Genomic DNA, 19067 nt, shown 5'->3' on the forward strand with positions numbered 1-19067 from the left:
GCATGTGTGGCCAAATTTTGCACAGAGTTCCTGTGAATTTTTATCACCACCATTTTCTCCAATATCCCGACGCTCTTTGAGTGAACTGTAACGGAGAAGATAACTTACTGGCTCTCTGTGGTCTGGAAAAATTATGAGACACAAGGCACCAGTGAACAAGTGGGCGAAGTACCATGGTGTTAAGGCCTCCATCACTCCTGGGGAGAAAGGTTACTCCAGAAACAGAAAGCATGGTTTGTTTTATTTCCAATCAGGCCGCTCATGTGAATTCATATTCTCTGCTTTATTATGCTGAAAATGACACGCGACTTCTGCCTATCTCTGGATCAATCATCACTTTGATGTTTTATTTATTGATGCACAAAAGGACTTGCCTTTCAAGTTTGTAATCTCTCATTTCAATGGAATTTTTCAAAGTATTAAGAGACTAGCTCTGCAGGACTGTCTACCCAGTTGGAAATTGGCACAAGATTCTGAAGTGTTATTGGTGCCCCTGGGTGTTTCCTGCCATTTAGTTTCAAGCTAATAAGGAAATGCAGAGGTTGGCTGGAGTTTGCTATGAATACTGTAGGTAGACATTTGTGCTGGAACAAACTCAAAGAAGGTTCTTTAGAGAATGCATTTTATCGTACCAGGGACTTTGTTTCCTTGGCTATTGAAATGACTCTTGTTTGGAAATCAGAGCTATTTCTCATCTTTGACCAGCTCTTTTGTAAAGTCTGCACTTCCATGTTTATACCATTCATTTATGACATCATCCAGTTGTTTCCACAGCAAAAATAGTCAGAGAAGAGAAAACAGAACTTTTTTTTTTGAGAAATGTCTATTCAAATCCTTTGACCATTTTTTAAAGCAAGTTATTTGGGGGGCTTTTGGGGTTTTTTTTTTTTTTTGCTGCTGCTATTGAGTTGTAGGAGTTCCTTATGTATTTTGGAGATTAACCCTTATCAGATATATGGTTTGCCATATTTTCTCTCATTCCATGGGTTGCTTTTTCCCTGTGTTGATTTTTTTCTTTGCTGTGAAGAAGCTTTTTTTTTTTTTTTTTTTTTTGGTTTGGGCTCTTCCTTTTTTTGTTTCTCCCCTTTTGGGGCGGAGGCTCCGGATGCACAGGCTCAGCGGCCATGGCTCACGGGCCCAGCCGCTCCACGGCATGTGGGATCCTACCGGATCGGGGCACAAACCCGTGTCCCCTGCATCGGCAGGCAGACCCTCAACCACTGCGCCACCAGGGAAGCCCTGTGAAGAAGCTTTTTGGTTTGACATAATCCATTTGTTTATTTTTGCTTTTGTTGCCTATGCTTTTAGAATCATATCCATGAAATCACTGTCAAGACCAATGTCATGAAACTTTTCCCTTATGTTTTCTTCTTAGGAGTTTAACAGTTTTGGGTCTTATGTTTAAGCCTTGAATCCATTTTGACTTTGTGTTTTGCTTTGTTTTGTTTTGTCTATGGTGTAAGGGCCCAATTTCACTCTTTTGCATGTGTATATCCAGCCTTTCCAACACCATTCGTTGAAGAGACTCTTCTTGTGTATTCCTGGCACCCTTGTCAAGAGACCAGGTGACTGTGTGTCTGGCTTTGTGTCAGTACCCCACAGGACTGTGGGTTTGCAATAAATTCTGAAATCAGGAAATGTGATGCCTCCAGTTTTGCTCTTTCTCAAGATAGCTTTGGCTACTCAGGGTCCTTTATGGTTCCACATACATTTTAGGGTTGTTTTTTCTATTTCTGAAAAAAATGCCATTGAGATTTTGATAGGAATTGCATTGAATCTGCAGCTCTCTTCGGGTAGTATGGCCATTTTAACAATGTTATTTCTTCCAATCCATGACCATGGATGTCTTCCCATTTATGTGTGCCTCCCTTAGTTTCTTTCATCAATGTTTTATAGTTTTCAACGTACAAGTCTTTTACTTCCTTAGTTAAGATTATTCATATAATGAAAAGATAACCTATGAATTGGAGAAAACATTTTTAAACCATGTATCTAATAAAGGGTTAATAGCCAAAATATAGAAGGAACTCCTACAACCCAACAGCAAAAAAGCCCACACACAGTCACCCCTCACACACAACAGACTGCACCATGTGGCTCTCTGAGCCCACGAACCCTTGCCCCTCTGAATTCCAATGTAACAGCTACATTGGTTTCCTTAAATGAAGGGGGATGGGATTCCTTAAATGAAGGGGGATGGGATTTCTGGGTGGTATTCTCCAGGGCGTAGGGGCCACAGAGGTGGCTGTACAACAAATGGCAGAAACTAAGAGACCCAAATGCATCCATGGAAACCATGGCCTTGCTCTTTGAATGAGAGGCACTAGTTAGACCCTGAGACTCGCTCTCCAGTGGGCAGTGAGCTTGAGTAAAGGAGATGTATTTGTCCGGCCTCACACCGTTGGTGGCTGACAACTAGGTGTCAGTTCAGTCTCCCCCAGAGGGATGCTGCCGTATGAAGTGTCGGCTCCGTCACATCTTAGCCAATGAGAAGTTGGAGGTCATGACTTGGCCAATATTCTTCCTTGTGATAGTGTTAATTCTGCCTAACGACACCAAGGAAATGGGTTGCGATAAAACAGGGGCTCCAAATACATCAGCAATTTTCTACCCTGTGAGCCAGAAACACTCTTGGACCATCACAGGGATTTGAATAATTCAATTGGTATTTTAGGACATGTGATTCTCCTACTGGTATGAAAAGAATGCTTATGCACTTTCTCCAGAACCTAGAAATCAGTGGGAAACATTTATTATCCAGCTGCCTTTATTTGCTCTTATTTGCAGTTGTATCCTAATGAAGGCTGTTTGGGTTCATGAACCCTCGGATGTCTCAAGAAGGCCAGAAAAGTCTGTGCGGGGGAGAAAAGAGAGGACCTGCTCTCCCTGTCCCACCCACCACCCCTTCTCCTCCACCCCAACTCAGGTGGTCCAGCATCTCCCTTTGAGGACAGTGTCCTGAAATACCTAATTACATGCTGTCTGTTGGCTTCTGTAGTCCACTGCCAGGGACCCAGTATGTGTTACAGGGATGGGCTGTACCATTTAAAATAAAACATCGTGATGTTTCTGTGGACGGCTGTGAACATCATCTTTGTTTTCAAGAATATATTTAAAGAGTTGGTGGACTAGAGAACAGCGCTCTTACTATCGTAAAGCTTTTCCTTCAACCAGGAACCACAAGACTCTTACACTCAAGTTGTTTCCATCAGGTGTGGGTATGAGGCCCCACCAAGGATGCCCTGGGCTGCCAGCTCCTCTAACAGGGATCCTTCGTGTTGAGCAGCACAGAGAGTCACCCTGGTGGGCTGCACAGCACGGGAACCCGGAGACGGACTACTTAGGATGGACGGTGCCCGGCAGTTCCAGATGCTGGACATGATGGGCGATGTTCCTCTAGGACAGACGGCTGGGCTTGTCCTGTCTGAACAAACTCCCTTCGTTCTGTACAGGAGACACTGGGACCCTAGGAAACTCCTTCCTGAGTCCAGGGTCAACTGGATTTTATAGAGTCTGAAGCCTAGATCACAACCAAATTGCATTGTTGCCCAAGGTTCAACTTTCTGACCCTGTGCCTGACCGGCCTGCTTCTGGGGACGAGAAGTCTAGTCCCCAGAGGCCAACGACACCTAGGAGAGTTGTCCTATATTCACTCCCTACCTCCCCCAAATCTCGGAGTTACAGGAACCACCCACTTCTAACTTAGGGGTAGACTTGCCAGGGCCCGAGGGCCTGTCATGGAGTCTTTTCTGCTTGTCATGGAATATTCTAGAGTCAGCCATTCCTTCCTCAGAGATAGCATCTTGGTCTTGAGTTAAAATTTCCAGCTCTCAAACCTTAAAGATTGGTCATTATGTTTCTTCAAGGTGACGGGAAACCACTTAAAATGACGATCTTCATAGGCTGCACAGGCGGTTTAGTTTTAGGACGTGATGTATGTGGTGAGACGGTAAGTAACAGCCATAAATCCAACTGACAATAATCTGTGAATAAACTATACTGGTCATTCTCTGTAGTGGATCAGAAAGTGAATTTCATGTCATCCCTAAGACACATATACATATAGTCACACACCGTATACACGTTGATGCCTATATATTTGGGTATATGTACCTATGCGTGTGTATACATATGTGGAGTGTACGTTTAAACAGTGTGAATAGCTAAGTCCAGGTGAGTGGCTGTGAATTATGTGGCTATAAACCTATCATTTTTATGGTAAATCACTGAAGTATTCTCTAGCAGTGATCATAGCTTTTTACATAATTTTATTATATTCTTTAAAGATAGCATTAGTATTAATTAAATAGACCCACAGGTAAAATGTGTATTGTGGGAGTATCTTTGACATCTCTGTTTATAAACTTGGCAGACATTAAGTTAGTACTTTCACTTGAATAAACTCCCTCAACCACAACGTCAAATATCATCTAGAGGTAAAGCACTGTGGTCCTCCACGCCCCACTTATAGCTTAACGTCACAGCATCTCGTAAGGGTAACTCTTAAATATAGGTGTGACTCTAGACCTTGACCGTGGTTTCCACACTGGTCTTTAGTTATGTCCAGGCTTTCTGTCGTTTACTCACCATTTCCCTCCATCGGTCTCCCCTGGCAACCACCTTTGGCGTCCTGAGCGCACCATTCGTAATAATCCAAAGTGACACGCAGATGTCACTCATGCACCCTCACAGACTCTGTAGAAGGTGCCCTGAGACCCTCTGCAGTGACACAGCCGGGTCGGGCCGGCCCGTCCCGTTAGGAGGGTGGATGGTCTCATGGGGCAGCCGGCTAGGATCCCCCCACCGCCTTCTCTGCACAGCCAGGCCCGTGGTGCCCACGCGTGGCCTCTGAGTCTTGGTCTTTGAAGTGACAGAGATGACAGAGTGAAGCTCCAGACACGACGTGAGCCGGGATGGGGTCCCACGGAGATGAGGTCAGGCCGAATGGGCACTGCGTCACTTGGGGCACCATCACGCACCGTCACCCTCCCTGCGCTGCTGCTCCTGTCCGTCTGTAGCGGGACAGCCTCCACCTGACACATACTCCACCACCCTGTCCCCCGGGCAGGTAAGAGCAGCGTGCATCCTGCAGCCACCCAGAGACCAGCATCAACATCTCCCAACAAGTTAAAACAACCAACGTTTAAATGACTCTGAAACTTTAATTACAGATACTTTTCAACATTTGAAAGTGTGGATTTGCTCTCTTTTTGCATAAAGCTGTCAAGGTGGTTCCGTTACACCAGTGTCTTTTCCTGCACCCCTATCTCTTCTTTATTTCATCAAAGGTGTCTGGATCGCAGTCCCAAACCAACTCTGCACTGCATTCCAGGTTGGAAAACTCGGAGAGTGAGACAGGCTCAAAGGAGCAGAAAGCAACCGCAGTGAAGCAGCAGGAAAAGCTGAAGCTGCTATTTGTTTCTCCTCAGTTCCCCCCCGAAATGCAATAATCACGAAGAGGAAGAAAAGAAGATGGAGCGCTTACCCTGCTCCCGCTGCCAACACGCTCGCCTGAACCTCTCTGTGGTCTTAAAGTGCAATTATATGGTGAGGACGCCCAGGCCTGGGATCCGACTGGATGCAGTTCAAAGCCAAAACTTCAAACAGCTCATGACTCAGGCCAGGCGGGCGGGGGCCAGGCGGGGGAGGAGGACTGTTCTCAGCCGCTCAAGTGCATCCGAGGAAGAAGTGTCTTTTCTTTCTGTAAAGAAAATCTGTAAATTGTAAGGCATCCTGGTTTGGAAAAATCAAACTCTGTAAGCGCTTCTATCCAAGACTGTGCCAGGGCTGCAGAGTCCAAAGGCCAGCGAGCCCAGCCAGCAGCAGGGGACACGGGCCGCTCCCGGGTGCCCGGCTCCGGTGCTGATGCTGCCCGGAGTCCTCAGAGAAGTCCTCAGCCCTGGGCGCCGAGGAGGCACACTGGACCAAGGGCATCTGGTAGGATGTGGCTCTCTTCTCGGGTCTGTCCGGGCTGGAGCCGTCGCTGGGCCTCTGGCCATTGAAGAGCAGGTAGCGGCCGCGGGCATCCTGCTCCATCTTGAAGATCTCGTATTCCGTGTGAGGTAGTTTGATGCCCAGTGCCACACAGCCATTGGTATGGGTCACGTCCTGCTGGACACCCACCTGCCAGGAGCCCTCGGCCCCGCACTCGTTCCCGTTGAAGACATTGAGGAGCGAGGCAGTGGCTGCGTCCATGGGGGTGACCTTCATGTGGTTCACTGCCAAGGACACAGGACAGCTCCGTGATTCAAGGATGCCGGAGGCACCAAGCCTCACAGGCTTCTGCTCTCAAACCCACCCTGCAGACCAACCCACCAGACCGGAGCCCACAGAAAAGACCCTCAGATGGAAAAGGCTCCATGTCTGGACGTGACCGGTGGCCACGCCAAGCACCCTGAAGGCGCCACCAGGAAAAGTCCAGCCCATCTGGCAGTAAATGCTGAGCCCAGACTACAGCTGACCAAGCCCGTTCCCGTGAAGACCCTGCTCTTTGGGATGGACACAGTATTCAACGAAAACTGGCATTTGTTTTTACGAATAGGTTTTGAGGTTTTTAAATAGTTTTGCTGTCAGACACCTATATTAGTGAGCAGTCTATACTGGCCCGTACATCAGGCAACTAAAATAAATTAGGCTGCAAGCAAAAAAAATCTGCTCCAATCTGCTCAATGGAAATCCCAGCCCTTGTAGAGGACGCTTCTGAGGCTCTCCCAGGGGCCCATATCCTGCGTACACGTGAGAGCTTTGGAGGGGACTGAGACCCAGACAGCTGTTCTCTGGGCGACAGCTACCAAAGGCCCTTTGTCCCTAGAGCCAATCTTCCTCCCTAAGGTGGGGGGGGGGGGCAGTAAAATGCCCCAGGGCTTATCTGGGTTGGCAGAAATACTTCATATTAAATGGACTGAATCACAGGATGCTATCCTGGGAGGGGTATCTAGGCCAACCCTCTTATTTGTCCATGACAGGGTTGACACCTTCCTAAAAAGATGCACAAGCTTAAAAAAAAGTCTAGAAATAGCGATCACAAGGCCCCCACCACCCCTTGCTCACAGCCTTGTAGCCTGGAGAATGTCACCCTTTACCTGCCTTACTTAGGTGATCACCAGGCATACTGCCCGCCCGCCTGCAAGCACGTGGCATCTTCTCAAGGGCACGACGGGCACACTCTGCGCACCTGGGCGTCACTAACGCCAGCTCCGAGGCTGCAGAGAACGATGCGGGCAGGCAGTCCACTCCCCAGCATCCCTAGCAGAGAAGATGCCCTTTGCCCCTGGCTCCGCCTCCACAAACACGTCCCCAAACTGCTGCCGTGACCTCGGGGTATGGGGTGTGGGGCAGGAGCCCTACCTTTGAACACAAACTCCGTGCCGCCCATGACCCTGGCGGAGTGCACGCCGCGGCTGTAGCGACCCTTGGCGTAGATGGTGAAGGTGGGATGCTTGCACACGGGGTCGGAGTAATGGTAGTAGTGCCCCTCCCAGGTGTGGTTGTTGTCGTGGAAGATGAAGTGGCGCGTGAGGAAGAGGACCTCGGGCCGCACCTCGCAGCGCTGGCTCACCCACTCGCCGTGCAGGCCCACCGTCAGGTCCGCCTTGGGGGGCAGCAGGGGTGGCCGGTGCTCGTCCGACCGGTGGATGATGCGGCAGGCAATGCAGGCGTGGTCGTGGTTCTGGAGCCAAAACACAAACACGGGGGGAAAAAAACGTCTCCATGAGAGCAGTGCGCATGCGCTGCGTTCAACGGGGCTCACGGCAGAGGCGCCGGCAGCCCCTGAGGCACCGCCACCAGTAACCTGGGAACCCCAGGGGCAACTGGAGCCACAGACCGGGTGTGTGTGCCTGCGTGTGCTCACAAGTACGTAAGTGTGTCTGGCTAACAGTAGAGCCTTGCCTAAATATTTCAGCTGTGATCTGGACCCCCTTTAGAATCCTGTTACATTTTCAGACCATTTGTCCCGGACACTTGATTTCAAAAAGAAAGGCTGGCATCACCTCACCCCAATTAGGATGGCTACTATCAGAACGAGCAAAAAATGACAGCATTGGCGGGGCCGTGGAGAAACTGGAACTCTCGTGCACTGCTGGTAGGAACGTAAAGGGGTGCAGCTGCTGTGGAAAAGGATCACCTTAGGACCCAGCAACCCCACTTCTGGTTTATACCCCAAAGCACTGAAATCAGGGTCTCAAAGAGGTATTTGTTCACCCACGTTCACAGCAGCACGATTTGCAATAACCTAAAAACGGAAACAACACAATGTACATCGATGGCTGAATGGATCATCAAAACGTGGTCTAGACACACACTGGACTATGGTTCAGCCTCACAAAAGGACGGGAATCCTGACACACATGTTGTTACAAGGATGAACCGTGAGGGCATCATTCTGAGTGAAATAAGCCAGTCACAGAAGGACAAATTCTGTGCGATCCCACTTATAGGAGGGACCTCAAGTCATCAAATCCATGGAGACAGAAAGCAGAATAGAGTTACCAGGGGCTGGGGTGGGGAGTTCGTGGCCAGATGGAGATGAAGATCGTATGACAATGTGAATGTCCTTGACGTCACTGAACTGACGCCTAAACATGGCTAAGATGGTAAATTTTATGTGACGCGTATTTTACAACTAGATTCTTCCATTAAAAATAAGTATGAGACACAAAAGAAAAAAAAGGACAGTACTCCAGTTGCCGTGGGTGACACAGGGCACCGTGTAGTGAGGGCAGAGGTCCCCATGAAGGAGGCATGAAGGACACAGCCCCAAAGGAGGCAAGAGCAGAGGCCCGGAGAGGCCGTGGGCACTCCTGTCCCTACCTGCGTCTGCTGGCCTGAGGCCTGGATGGTTTATGGGCTCTGAATGCTTCCTGCTTTACAGCTTCACACCATCTAATCAGTGCAAGAGAGTGGCCGCCCCGTCTTTCGGGAGCGCCTCTCTGGCCGGGCCTGCTTATAGCACCAACATGGACCTGGCACAAGGGCTGTCTAGGGTTGCCACTTAGAAAACCTCCTCCGAGTAGAGTAGGGGGGCCCGAGACTGTCAGCCACGTAGATGCTGTTTGCCTGGAGGGCTCGGGGCTCACACAAAAAGCCAGGTCTGGAGACACAGGAGCTAGCTCCTTGCCCAGACTGCCATCCGCTGTTGGACCCAAGTCACCGGAGGCCCACGCGCCAGGGCTGCCTCCGCAGATGGGGCATCTCCACTAGTGGGCATCTCCACTACTCCCCCTCCCACGCAGGTCTGTAAAGCCTCCTGGGCTGCCAGACACCAGCCACACTAGAGGCCCACATGAATGTGCCCGGCGCTGTGGCAGGAGGGCGGCACTGGCCCTGCCCCTGCCCGGGGCCCACCGTGCAGCAGCTCCTGGTCCAGCAGCTCCTGGCCTGTAGACAGGGACTGACAGGTGGCCACTCGGGCAGGCAGGCACTTGTTTTCTGGGCAGAAATCCAAACCTCCAGGCCTTTCTTTCGCCGGCACTGACTGCATGCGGGGCTACAGCGGTTCTTTGGTTGAAGGCTGGGTTGCCTGGGAGAGTAGGTGAGAATTGCAGGGGGCCAGGGTTCCCCAGCCGCCCCTTCCACACTCTCCTCCCAGGACAGCTCAGCGCCCGCTGACAGTCCCTGTGCTCATCAGCTGAGCCTGGAGTTGTTATTTACGGGAGAGGAGGTCTGTTCAGGGCCTGCGGACAATGAGATCAAACAGGCAGCGCAGAAGCCTCGCTGTCCCGGGGCCCATGCGTCTGTGGACCTACAGTTTCCTACCAAGGTCTCTGGGACACACGGGAGAAAGCGCCCTGCAGCCTGTGGTCAGCAGTGAGCCGTCTGCAAGCTACAGCAAGGAAACAGACAGGAAGGACACGTGTACACAGCCCACGAGGCCTGCACTTAACTGCACAGAAAGAGATGGTTCCGGCCTTGGCAGGAGATCCACGGGCCAGCGACTGCAGCTGGGGACCCTGGGCCTAAATACCATAAGAAATGAGGATTAGACTAAGGTGGGTCCCACTCGGGCTCCCAGAACCACTACGAGGAGAAGTTTCTCGGCATGGGGTTGCACGCGCGCATGGCACTCAGTGGGAAGACCAAACAAATGGCACGGCTCCTGCTATGTGTGCCACTATCTTTCAAACGCATAACAGGGTGAAAAAGACACAAATTTAGTTAAAAAAAAGCATCACTGAATTCAGTAATTTTGCCACTATGTGTTTTCTTGTAAACTACTAGGAAGTGAAGGTTCCAATTTTTTACCCCAAAAGGGGTTTTTTACTGAAAGTCTGGGATGGAAAGTTAATATGATTTCTGTGACATCATATTAACTCCCACACCCAGGAAGTAGCCCCTTCCTTAATGGCTAACAAGCGTTATCATGATCAGCACCTTGATCAAACTGTACCTGCTGCCCCTGCTCCCGTGCCCCAGCCCCACATGGTCTGTGTGAAACCAGCCCTGTACTCAGACTCAAGTCTCTGAGATTTCACAGACAGGACGGGGGAGGGGGAAATCTGGTGCCGGTACCTGTTAGCCAGCACACCGAGTGGTGCAGGAGACGGCCCTGGAAAGAGAGAGGAACCTCTGAGAACATACGCCAGGCAGCTTCCAAAACACCCACGAGGAGTGATGGCTCAGCTACTCCACTGGGAGCTCGCCAGCTGGAAGCTTGCTGATTGCCCCCCCGCCCAACACTCGCTCACTGAGCAGATCCTATGCAGCCCACCTGCACTGCAGGTCCCTACACGCCGACCCAGCCTCCATTCCCTTCTTTCTGTTCCCCACCACTCGGTTCGCTATCTGTGATTTGGGAATTTAAAAACATCAGTTGTGACCACTTCATTTCTGACCATTCCAGGAAGACACGAGCCTCAATCCCTGAAAAGATTTGTTTTCTCAAATACCAATATCATTCAGGAAGTGCCCAGAAAGCTTCTTAGATTGAGCAGGCGGGGCAGGAACAAGGGGTCTTAGTTCTTGCAAGAGCCACTGCTCGGACGACCAGGGATCAACTGCTCTTCAGAAAAGGAACCAGCTCGGAGGGGAGGGGGCACCAACGTGGGGCCCAGGCTGTTCCATGCCCGACACGCTGGAGTTTGGTGTTTTTCTTTAAGAATGACAGGGCACGGGTCCTGAGCTCCGAGATGAGGATCTGGCTGGGCTGCGGTCCTTCAGGCGAGAGATGGTCCCGGCTGAAGGGTTTCTGGTCGGCAGCAGAGAAAGGCAGGCCGGGTAGTTTCAGGGAAGCTTGTCACCCATCGGTAGGGAAGGAGTGGGAGGAAGCTGCCCCTTGGGTATTGGTCTCACCAAATTCCTGAACTAGCTACTTTACTTCATTGTGGTCAGACGTACATAACATGAAACTTCCCATCTAAGTAATTCACACTGTCGTGCAACCACCCCCCCATCATCTCCAGAACTTTTTCATCTTCCCCAACTGCAACTCGATCCCCATTGAATACAACTCTCCATCCCACCCCCCATCGTACCCCTTGACAACCACCATCCTACTTTCTGTGTCTATGGATCTGACTACTAGAGGGCCCACATATAAGTGGGATCATACAGTATTTGTCCTTCTTGTAACTGGCTTATTTCTCGTAACATAATGTCTTCAAGGTTCATCCATGTTGTAGCGTGTGTCAGAATTTCCCTCCTTTTTAAGGCTGAAGAGTTTTCCACTGTATGGATGGACCACATTTCGTTTATGCATTCATCTGTCAATGGACAACTGGGTTGCTTTCACTTTTTGGCTATTGTGAATAATGCTGCCGTGAACATGGGTGTCCAATCTATTTGAGAACATGCTTTCAATTCTTTTGGGTATATACTTAGAAGTGGAATTGCTAGATTATATGGTGATTCTATGTTCAATATTTTTTGAGAACCTGCCATATTGTTTTCCACAGCAGCTGCACCATTGTACAGTCTCACCAGCAAAGCACGACGGTTCCAATTTCTCTACACCCTCACCAGCAGTTGTTATTATTATTATTTTTTTTGATAACAGCCAACCTAATAAGTGTGATGTGCTACCTCACTGAAGTTTTGACTTGCACTTCCCTCATGATTAGAAATGCTGAGCATCTTTTCATGTGCTTATGGCCTATGTGTACATCTGCTTTGGAGAAATGTCTATTCAAGTCCTTTGCCCATCTTTTAATCGGGTTGCTTTTTGCTGTTGTTGAGTTGACTAGTTACCGTTTTAACCAACTCTCTGGCTGGCATTAAGGAAACAAAGATGTCATAAGTCAGTGTGGGAGGTTTGCCCTCTCTGTGGATGCTGTCAACAAGGGGACAGTTTCAGCCAACGTTGGATAAAGGGAACACCTTTCTGTCTTGTGGACAGATTTTTTTTTTTTTTTTTTTTGCGGTATGCGGGCCTCTCACTGCTGTGGCCTCCCCCGCCGCAGAGCACAGGCTCTGGACGCGCAGGCCCAGTGGCCATGGCTCACAGGCCCAGCCGCTCCGCGGCACGTGGGATCTTCCCGGACCGGGGCACGAACCCGTGTCCCCTGCATTGGCAGGCGGACCCTCAACCACTGCGCCACCAGGGAAGCCCATGTGGACAGATTTTTAAAAAATCTGATTTCTGCTCTTAATTACCACTCTCTTTGGCTTGAATAAAACCCCAAAGACCTACAGGAACAACCATGGAGAAGCAGAAATTAAGGCCTAGATATCACACTGGCTCTAAAGTTTCTCTTTTCCAAGATGCTTTTCTCAAACAGCGGCCATTCACAATGACGAAAGGGGAAGAGTTTTTCAACATGAAGAGTGATTTGTACCATGAAATCTCATTTGCTTCATGAAGTTACTCTGTTGGGTCCATGCTCTGATCCATGGGTCTCATCTGAGAAGCCGTCTTTCCCAGGCTCTCCCGTTAGGCTTCACATCGCTCCCTCCCTTGCATCTCAGATAGGCTATTTTAACGTCAGGGTTCCTGTGCACAAGAAGCTGAGGGCTAGAGCCGAGGGACCAGAATGTGTTCCTTGCTGCTATTCTTTACACCAACTATAAAAAGCTTTCATTCCTGGGTGGGGGTGGGGAATCCCTATACCATTATTAATCTCTTAAGAAAGAAATCAAGCTTATTCTAAAACATCACATTTTATCAGTGAGCAATGTCCTAGGCAGAGGGGGCTTTTCCCACTGTGCTTCCTGATCCTGGCCCGGCCCTGGGAACAGTTAAATAACACAGTTTGCATGTACAGGGCGTTTGATGCTGGGGAAGTTCAAGTACATCGTCTCTTATGCTTCTCAGTCTCCCAAAGAGACCACAGTACACGTCACAGGTGAGGCCACCGAAGCACAGAGAGAGAGAGAACGACATGGTTCGGAGGGATCTGGGACAGAACTCGGCTGTGGGGCTTGCAGAGTGCTCCCTTCCGGCCCCAGGCTGCCCCTTAGGCTGGGGTCTGCAAGGAACACACGTCTCCCTACCAAGGGCTCTGGTCCCTTGAAAAGGTCCTCTCTGGCCGATGACTGACACGGTTCTCTAGGCTTTGCCCTGTTCCCCGCCAACATTTATTTCTGGAGAGCTGGTTTGTCAGCATTTGCTGACGGATCCACTTGTTTCCCAGCATCTTCCCAGAATGGAAAAAGTTACTTGACGTGATCTTGTCGTGAATAAGTCAACTGGAGAAGCAGCCTGCATGAGACATTTCTTGGGCTAAATGTTCTGTTTGAGGAGGAGAAATGGGGATAGATGATGAAATGCCCCTTCCTAGAGTTCTGCTCCCCCGGGTCACGTTTCTCAGGAAGAAACCTCTACGGATGGCCAAGGATGATGCTGAAAGTGGTCTTCCCGAGTGCCGTTCACCACGTGTGTGACTGAACTGCAGACGCCCTACGGTAGGGCTTTCTACACGGACATCCTTCCCGGCTCCTCTCCGTGACATGGTAGGTATTTGAGGCCAAGACCAGCGCCCTCCCGTTTTCCTACGTCCCACGACACCTAGGAGAATACAGTAGGTGTGATACAGGTTCATGGCTCATGGGCTGATGGATGGTTAGAAAGTTGTCCTCGGATATGCAACAAGATGAACAGAGCAGCCAGCATTCATCACAACCGTGAGCGCTGCCCGTCTTGTGGGAGGGGCCTCTTGGGGTGCCTTTCAGAGCTGGGATCCTGGGATGTTGTGGACTCGGGCTCATTCTGACCTCCCAAAGGAGCCGTGATGATTCCCCTTTCAGAAGAAAGTAGGGGAAATGGCCGTGGCCACACAGGTTGGGTCTCTGTAACTGCAGCCTTGGGGCCATACCCGGAGGCTGGCAGTGTGTCTGGCCAGGCCGGCGCAGCCAATGCCACATGCACACGGCAGCGCTCGGACCCCCTCAGCCTGGCCACCGCCTGCCAGGAGCAGGTGGCAGGCGTTGAGGACAGAAGGACTTAGCCTCACAAGGACTCTGCACAGCAACCCTGTAGCTGTGATGCAACCACCACAGAGGGGCCCGGGCTGGAAGGACGATGGAAAAGGGTAAGAGAGGCACGGCCGGTTCCTCGGGGCCTGCGTTTGGCTGCCAGGTCTTCTGCGAGCGGAACCGACAGAACACCGCTTCCTGGAGGGAAAAAGGAGCATCGGTGGGTGCCTGGGAGCAGCACTGCATTTTCTAGAAATGGGATTTCCGTGAAGTTTAGACTCTGAGATGTGAGCTCCCAAAGGCCTTTCTTGTAAATCACATAAAAGATAATTTCATCTCCACCTTGCCTGTACATACACACTTTGCACAGAGCCCAGAGCTCGATAAAAGGACCATAAGGTGGTTCTTCAATACAGATGACTATAAGAATGGTTTCAGAAGGAAATGCTGATTGTTTTACTTGTTTGTTTCTTCCCCTCCTATTAATTTAAACGTATTTAAAGAGTTGAAGGAGACTCATCTTCATAATCACACTGGCTGTAAAGGCAGCAGACCCCACGTTTGGCCCCCTTCTCCCCTGCCCTCTGCCCACAGTGGCCAATGCCCCGCACACAGGACTTGACCCAGACTCTCCAATGGTCGACTTCCTGCCGCCCAGGTGTTCACGCTGTCCTCTCAGCTTCTGGACTTCTAAGGGATGAAATGTCTACCACTTGCATTGTCCCTGACAACGACTTCCTGGTCTGCTGACTCCTTAAATAAAAATCTTGCACTCAGGAATCCAGAAAAATAATGAACTGTTTCTGCACTCACAGCAGAGGCCAGCAGCTGTGCAGTGTGGCAATCGTGTGACTCTTCATATTTCGACCCAAACAAAATGTCCACGTGAGCAAGCCTTTCGGAGGCCAGAACCCATCACCCGACCCCCATCGCCGGCTCTTTTTTCATCCTGCGGGCAGCACGTGCGGCCTGGCAGTGAACGCCCGGCCCTGGGGGCAGGGTCACGGTTTTCTGTAAGGGGCATACCGATTGAACATAAGGTGGGCTTCTGACACTGTCTCGGTCATGACTCCTTGAAGGCCCTGGTCCTCTACCACCTCTTCTGACTACCGTCACCTCCGCAAAACCCTCTTCTCTTTGCCCTGCGCTGACAGAAAGAGCAGGGACAGCGATTCCTCCGTGAGCTTCTGGATCCTTCTACTCGTGCACCTGTGACACCCACTTACCCACCCCGCCGGGAGCCACACCAGCCACGTGCCTAAGGAGAGACCCCTCCCTGCTGCAGAGCTGCCTCCTGGAGCTGGGCGGAAACTCCGACGTCCACAGCCACGTGGTCCAAAGTCCCTCAGGTGTCACAGATGTCCCCATAAATCTGTATTTCCCACATGCTCTGAGGAGGCTAGGAAAGACAAGCTCCCTCAAAAACAAATGACTGTTCACAGTCCAGAGGCCTGCAGGGAACTTAGGAGAGAAAGCACATGAGTACCCCTGCTTCCTCCCAGCGGTCCGGCACCCCCAAAACACTCTGCTGTGTTTCCGCCTCCGACGGGCAGCCCCACCCACTATCGGCGTTCCAGGCAGGCTCTCTCAGAGACGTGGCTTGGGGAGAGCGGTCTGGTTTGCAGGCAAGCCCTTTGATTTACGGCCCTGTGGCCTCATCAGTGCAGGGTTTTGGAAAAAGACCAATTCTGCTTGCTTGCAAGTATGATCCTGAGGCCCTGGCGTTTCCAATGACCCCAGCAATCATTTGCTCTTAATTACTTTTGATTCTGCCAAGGAAAGAGGGCACCTGGCTAACCCTCCACCGCACAGGAATCCAGGCAGAGGGTAAGGGCTGCCCTGATGCTAAACTCGATTCGAGCAAAGCATCTTCTTTCAGGGTTATTTTAGGGGGTCCTGTTTTTTTTAATGAAGAGTAGCCAACTTCATCCTGAAAGAATCCTCCCAGCTCACCTGATTCTCTTCAAACATCATTTTTTTTTGCCGAAGGGCTCTGAACCTCACAGCAAAGCTGTATAAACCTTAGAAAATCAAGTTGATTTAAAATCTCTATTTTTACAAGGTGTCCCGTTTCCAGAGGGGCTGAGACTAGTCGTTTTAAACTCAATTTAGCATTTAAACTAATTTTCAGCCAGGTCTCTATGGACCGGCGATTAGGGAAGGTGAAGCGTTCAGAGGGGTTGGCGAGGCCTGTGGTCTGTCCGGATGCGCCCCCAGCCCTCCTCCTTCCCGGGGGGTGGGTGGTCTGCAGGAGCCCAGCGGGCAGGCAGCACCTGGGGCTTTGGAAAGGCACCAGCGGCCAAGTCCACTGATCCCTTCTCCTAGCCGGCCTGGAGAGGGATCTCAAAACTTCCTGACTGCTTGCTCACTGCAGGCCAGGATGCACACGCCAGGGACAACAGGAGAAGAACGGGTCCTTTCAGCTCCCAGAGCCACGCGGACCTGGGCCGGCTTTCGGGGGAGAGCACAGGCCAGGTCCTGGACGCCGGCCTGCGTCCGCCCAGCCTCTTCATCGGCTTCCTCTGTGGCCACAGCGTTCCTCCGAGCCTCAGAATCCTGCCTTTTTGGAATCTGTTTTGAGCGTGGCGATGGAGTTTGGGTAGTATAAGATCACAGCACAAGTCACAGCAGGGACAGAAACGTTCACGGTGACAAGTATCTTTCCCCCGGCCACACTGTCCCCCTCCTCTGAGGCCATCGCTGTTCCGCTGCAGAAACACTGGCTCCCGGTTCAGCTTACCTTCTTCTTCTATTACGAGCTTAACACATGGCACCACACTGTTCATGCTGTTCTGTACCTTCCTTTAAAACAAAAAAGCTTAACAGTGTGTCCTGGATAATCTCCAAGATCCAAGGTTCTTTCCACCCTTAATATTTCTTGAATGAGGGATTGTGGCCTAGGGTTTAAAGAGTTTACTTCTTAAGAATCTGGGGAGACGGTCCCACAACTGCCCCTGCAGAGGAGGGAAGAGAAAATGGGAGTGAGAGGAGTGGCAGAGACGGAAGTAAGGCAAGAAAGGTGGTTGTGGGTACTGCTTTCTTTTCCAGGCCTAAGGAGAGCTCAAGAGATCAAAGAGCCCACGTGGGCATCCGCAGGTGAGGAAACGGAGTCTGGACCCGACAACGTGCACCAACAGCCCAAGGTCAGGTTCAGAGTGGTAGCCAGTTGGTCCAGGCTGTCTGCTGCTTCCTCTGGGCAGGGGGCCTCCATCCAGCCTCCTCTCTCCTTCCTGGGCCCTGGCCACCCTACTCACCAGCATCCTCGCTGGAAGGTGAGCAGGGATGAAGGCTCTGCTCCTGGGAGGATCCTCCCACAGGCTCAGGCCAGGCTGGGTCAGGGCTCTGCCTCCCATGGGGTTTCTGGATGAGCTGCAGACCGTTTTCACTCACGACACCCCTACTCCCGGAGATAATGTGAATGTTGGCTCGACTGTGCTCATAGAAAGCCAGATGCATGTCTGAAAATCCCGTTCTCGCTGCCACCTGACACCAGGAGTTTGCAGAGAAGCGTCGTTAAGCTGCAGCGTCTGGATAAGGCGGCCGCCTGCAAAGGTCCCTCGACGGTTCCTCCGTTTCCCAGAAGCCGGGCCCTCGCCCTGGCGGTCCCTAGGCAGAGTCCCACCTTGGTGCCTCTGCATCGGCTGTGAAGCAGGCAGAGCCCACTGCCCGCCCGCTCCCTGAGAGGACGCCTGAGGTCCCCGGGGCAGGAGGGCCGCCCTCTCCCTCGCAGCCCTGCCTCACCTGGCGCCTCTAGAACGCGCAGGGCACAGCACAGCAGACCTGGCCGGGGTCTGCGCGGAGCCCAGCGTCCCCTCGGCACGGGGAGGGGATGTCCCTGAGATGCGCATCCAGAGGAAGCCTCCCTGCCCGCTCGGCCTCCTGGCAGACGCCCCACAGTCATCATAAAGGCAACTTTCACGACACAAGCTCGCGGTAACAGACAGAAAGAAGACAACCGAGTGGTCCGGCGGGGGCAGTACCAGCAGGACCCTCACCAGGCATGAGCGCGCTCCAAGGACTGAGAAGAAAACAGATGCTTTAAAAACAAATAAACCACCAAACAAAAGTTGGACAAGCCCTGCAACTGGAGAGTTGCTGTTCTAGAAAGGAGTCCAGAAAAGCCTGTCTGATGGTGGGCCGGTCTGATGGTGGGAGAAAGCCGCTGCCCCCCAGGCCCCCTTCCTGCCTCCCCAGCTTCTGCGGTGGTAATGACCCTGTTACGTGCAGACACGGACTCTGAGCCCGTGGGAAGGAAATGCCTGGAGAATTCCAAGTGTAATTACAGGGACTATCATTTAAGAAAAGAACATTAGAAGGTTTTAATTGTTTCCTGCCCCCTCCATCCTCCCCTCGGGTCACAGTGATTTCTCACTTAGTCCGATGGGAAGAGTGTGGGATTTGGGGAAATAGTCCAGTGGGGTCTGGGGAAAGGTTTGGGGGCAAGTTCCAGCCCTGAAACTCACCAAGCAGTGACCTTGGGCAGGAGACCACCCCTCGCACCTCAGCTGCCCCCTCTTCTGCTAAGAGGTGGTCGTCACTGCCTCACAGGGTCGTTGTGGAGACGAAACAGGAGGTTCTAAGGGTCCACAGCCCCAGGCCAGCAGCACTGTCCCTGCCCCCGGCCCCAGGGCCAGGATCCCTGCTGGGCATCTTCCCAGATAGGTTAAACATCTCCACGTTTCCTGCAAGCTTTCCTCTTAGACGCACAGAAGAAGTTCCCA

General features: G+C 51.4%; 1 protein-coding gene across 2 annotated transcripts in view; it reads right to left on the reverse strand.

Moving 5' to 3' along the window:
* Positions 1–4253: 4253 nt before the first annotated feature.
* The window catches only part of APCDD1 (APC down-regulated 1), a 31341-nt gene continuing 16527 nt past the window's right edge, over positions 4254–19067 (reverse strand). For both annotated transcript variants that reach the window (XM_027088836.1, XM_027088834.1), the window contains 2 exons: positions 7348–7669; positions 4254–6218 (listed from right to left, as the gene is read on the reverse strand). In XM_027088836.1, coding sequence (XP_026944637.1) covers positions 5767–6218; positions 7348–7669 — 774 coding nt within the window. In that variant the 3' untranslated portion in view covers positions 4254–5766. The remainder of the gene's footprint in view (positions 6219–7347; positions 7670–19067) is intronic.

Source organism: Aethalodelphis obliquidens, unplaced genomic scaffold (genome assembly GCF_003676395.1).
Source record: "Aethalodelphis obliquidens isolate GAN/ISIS:26980383/991018 unplaced genomic scaffold, ASM367639v1 scaffold63, whole genome shotgun sequence".
Lineage (NCBI taxonomy): Eukaryota > Metazoa > Chordata > Mammalia > Artiodactyla > Delphinidae > Aethalodelphis > Aethalodelphis obliquidens.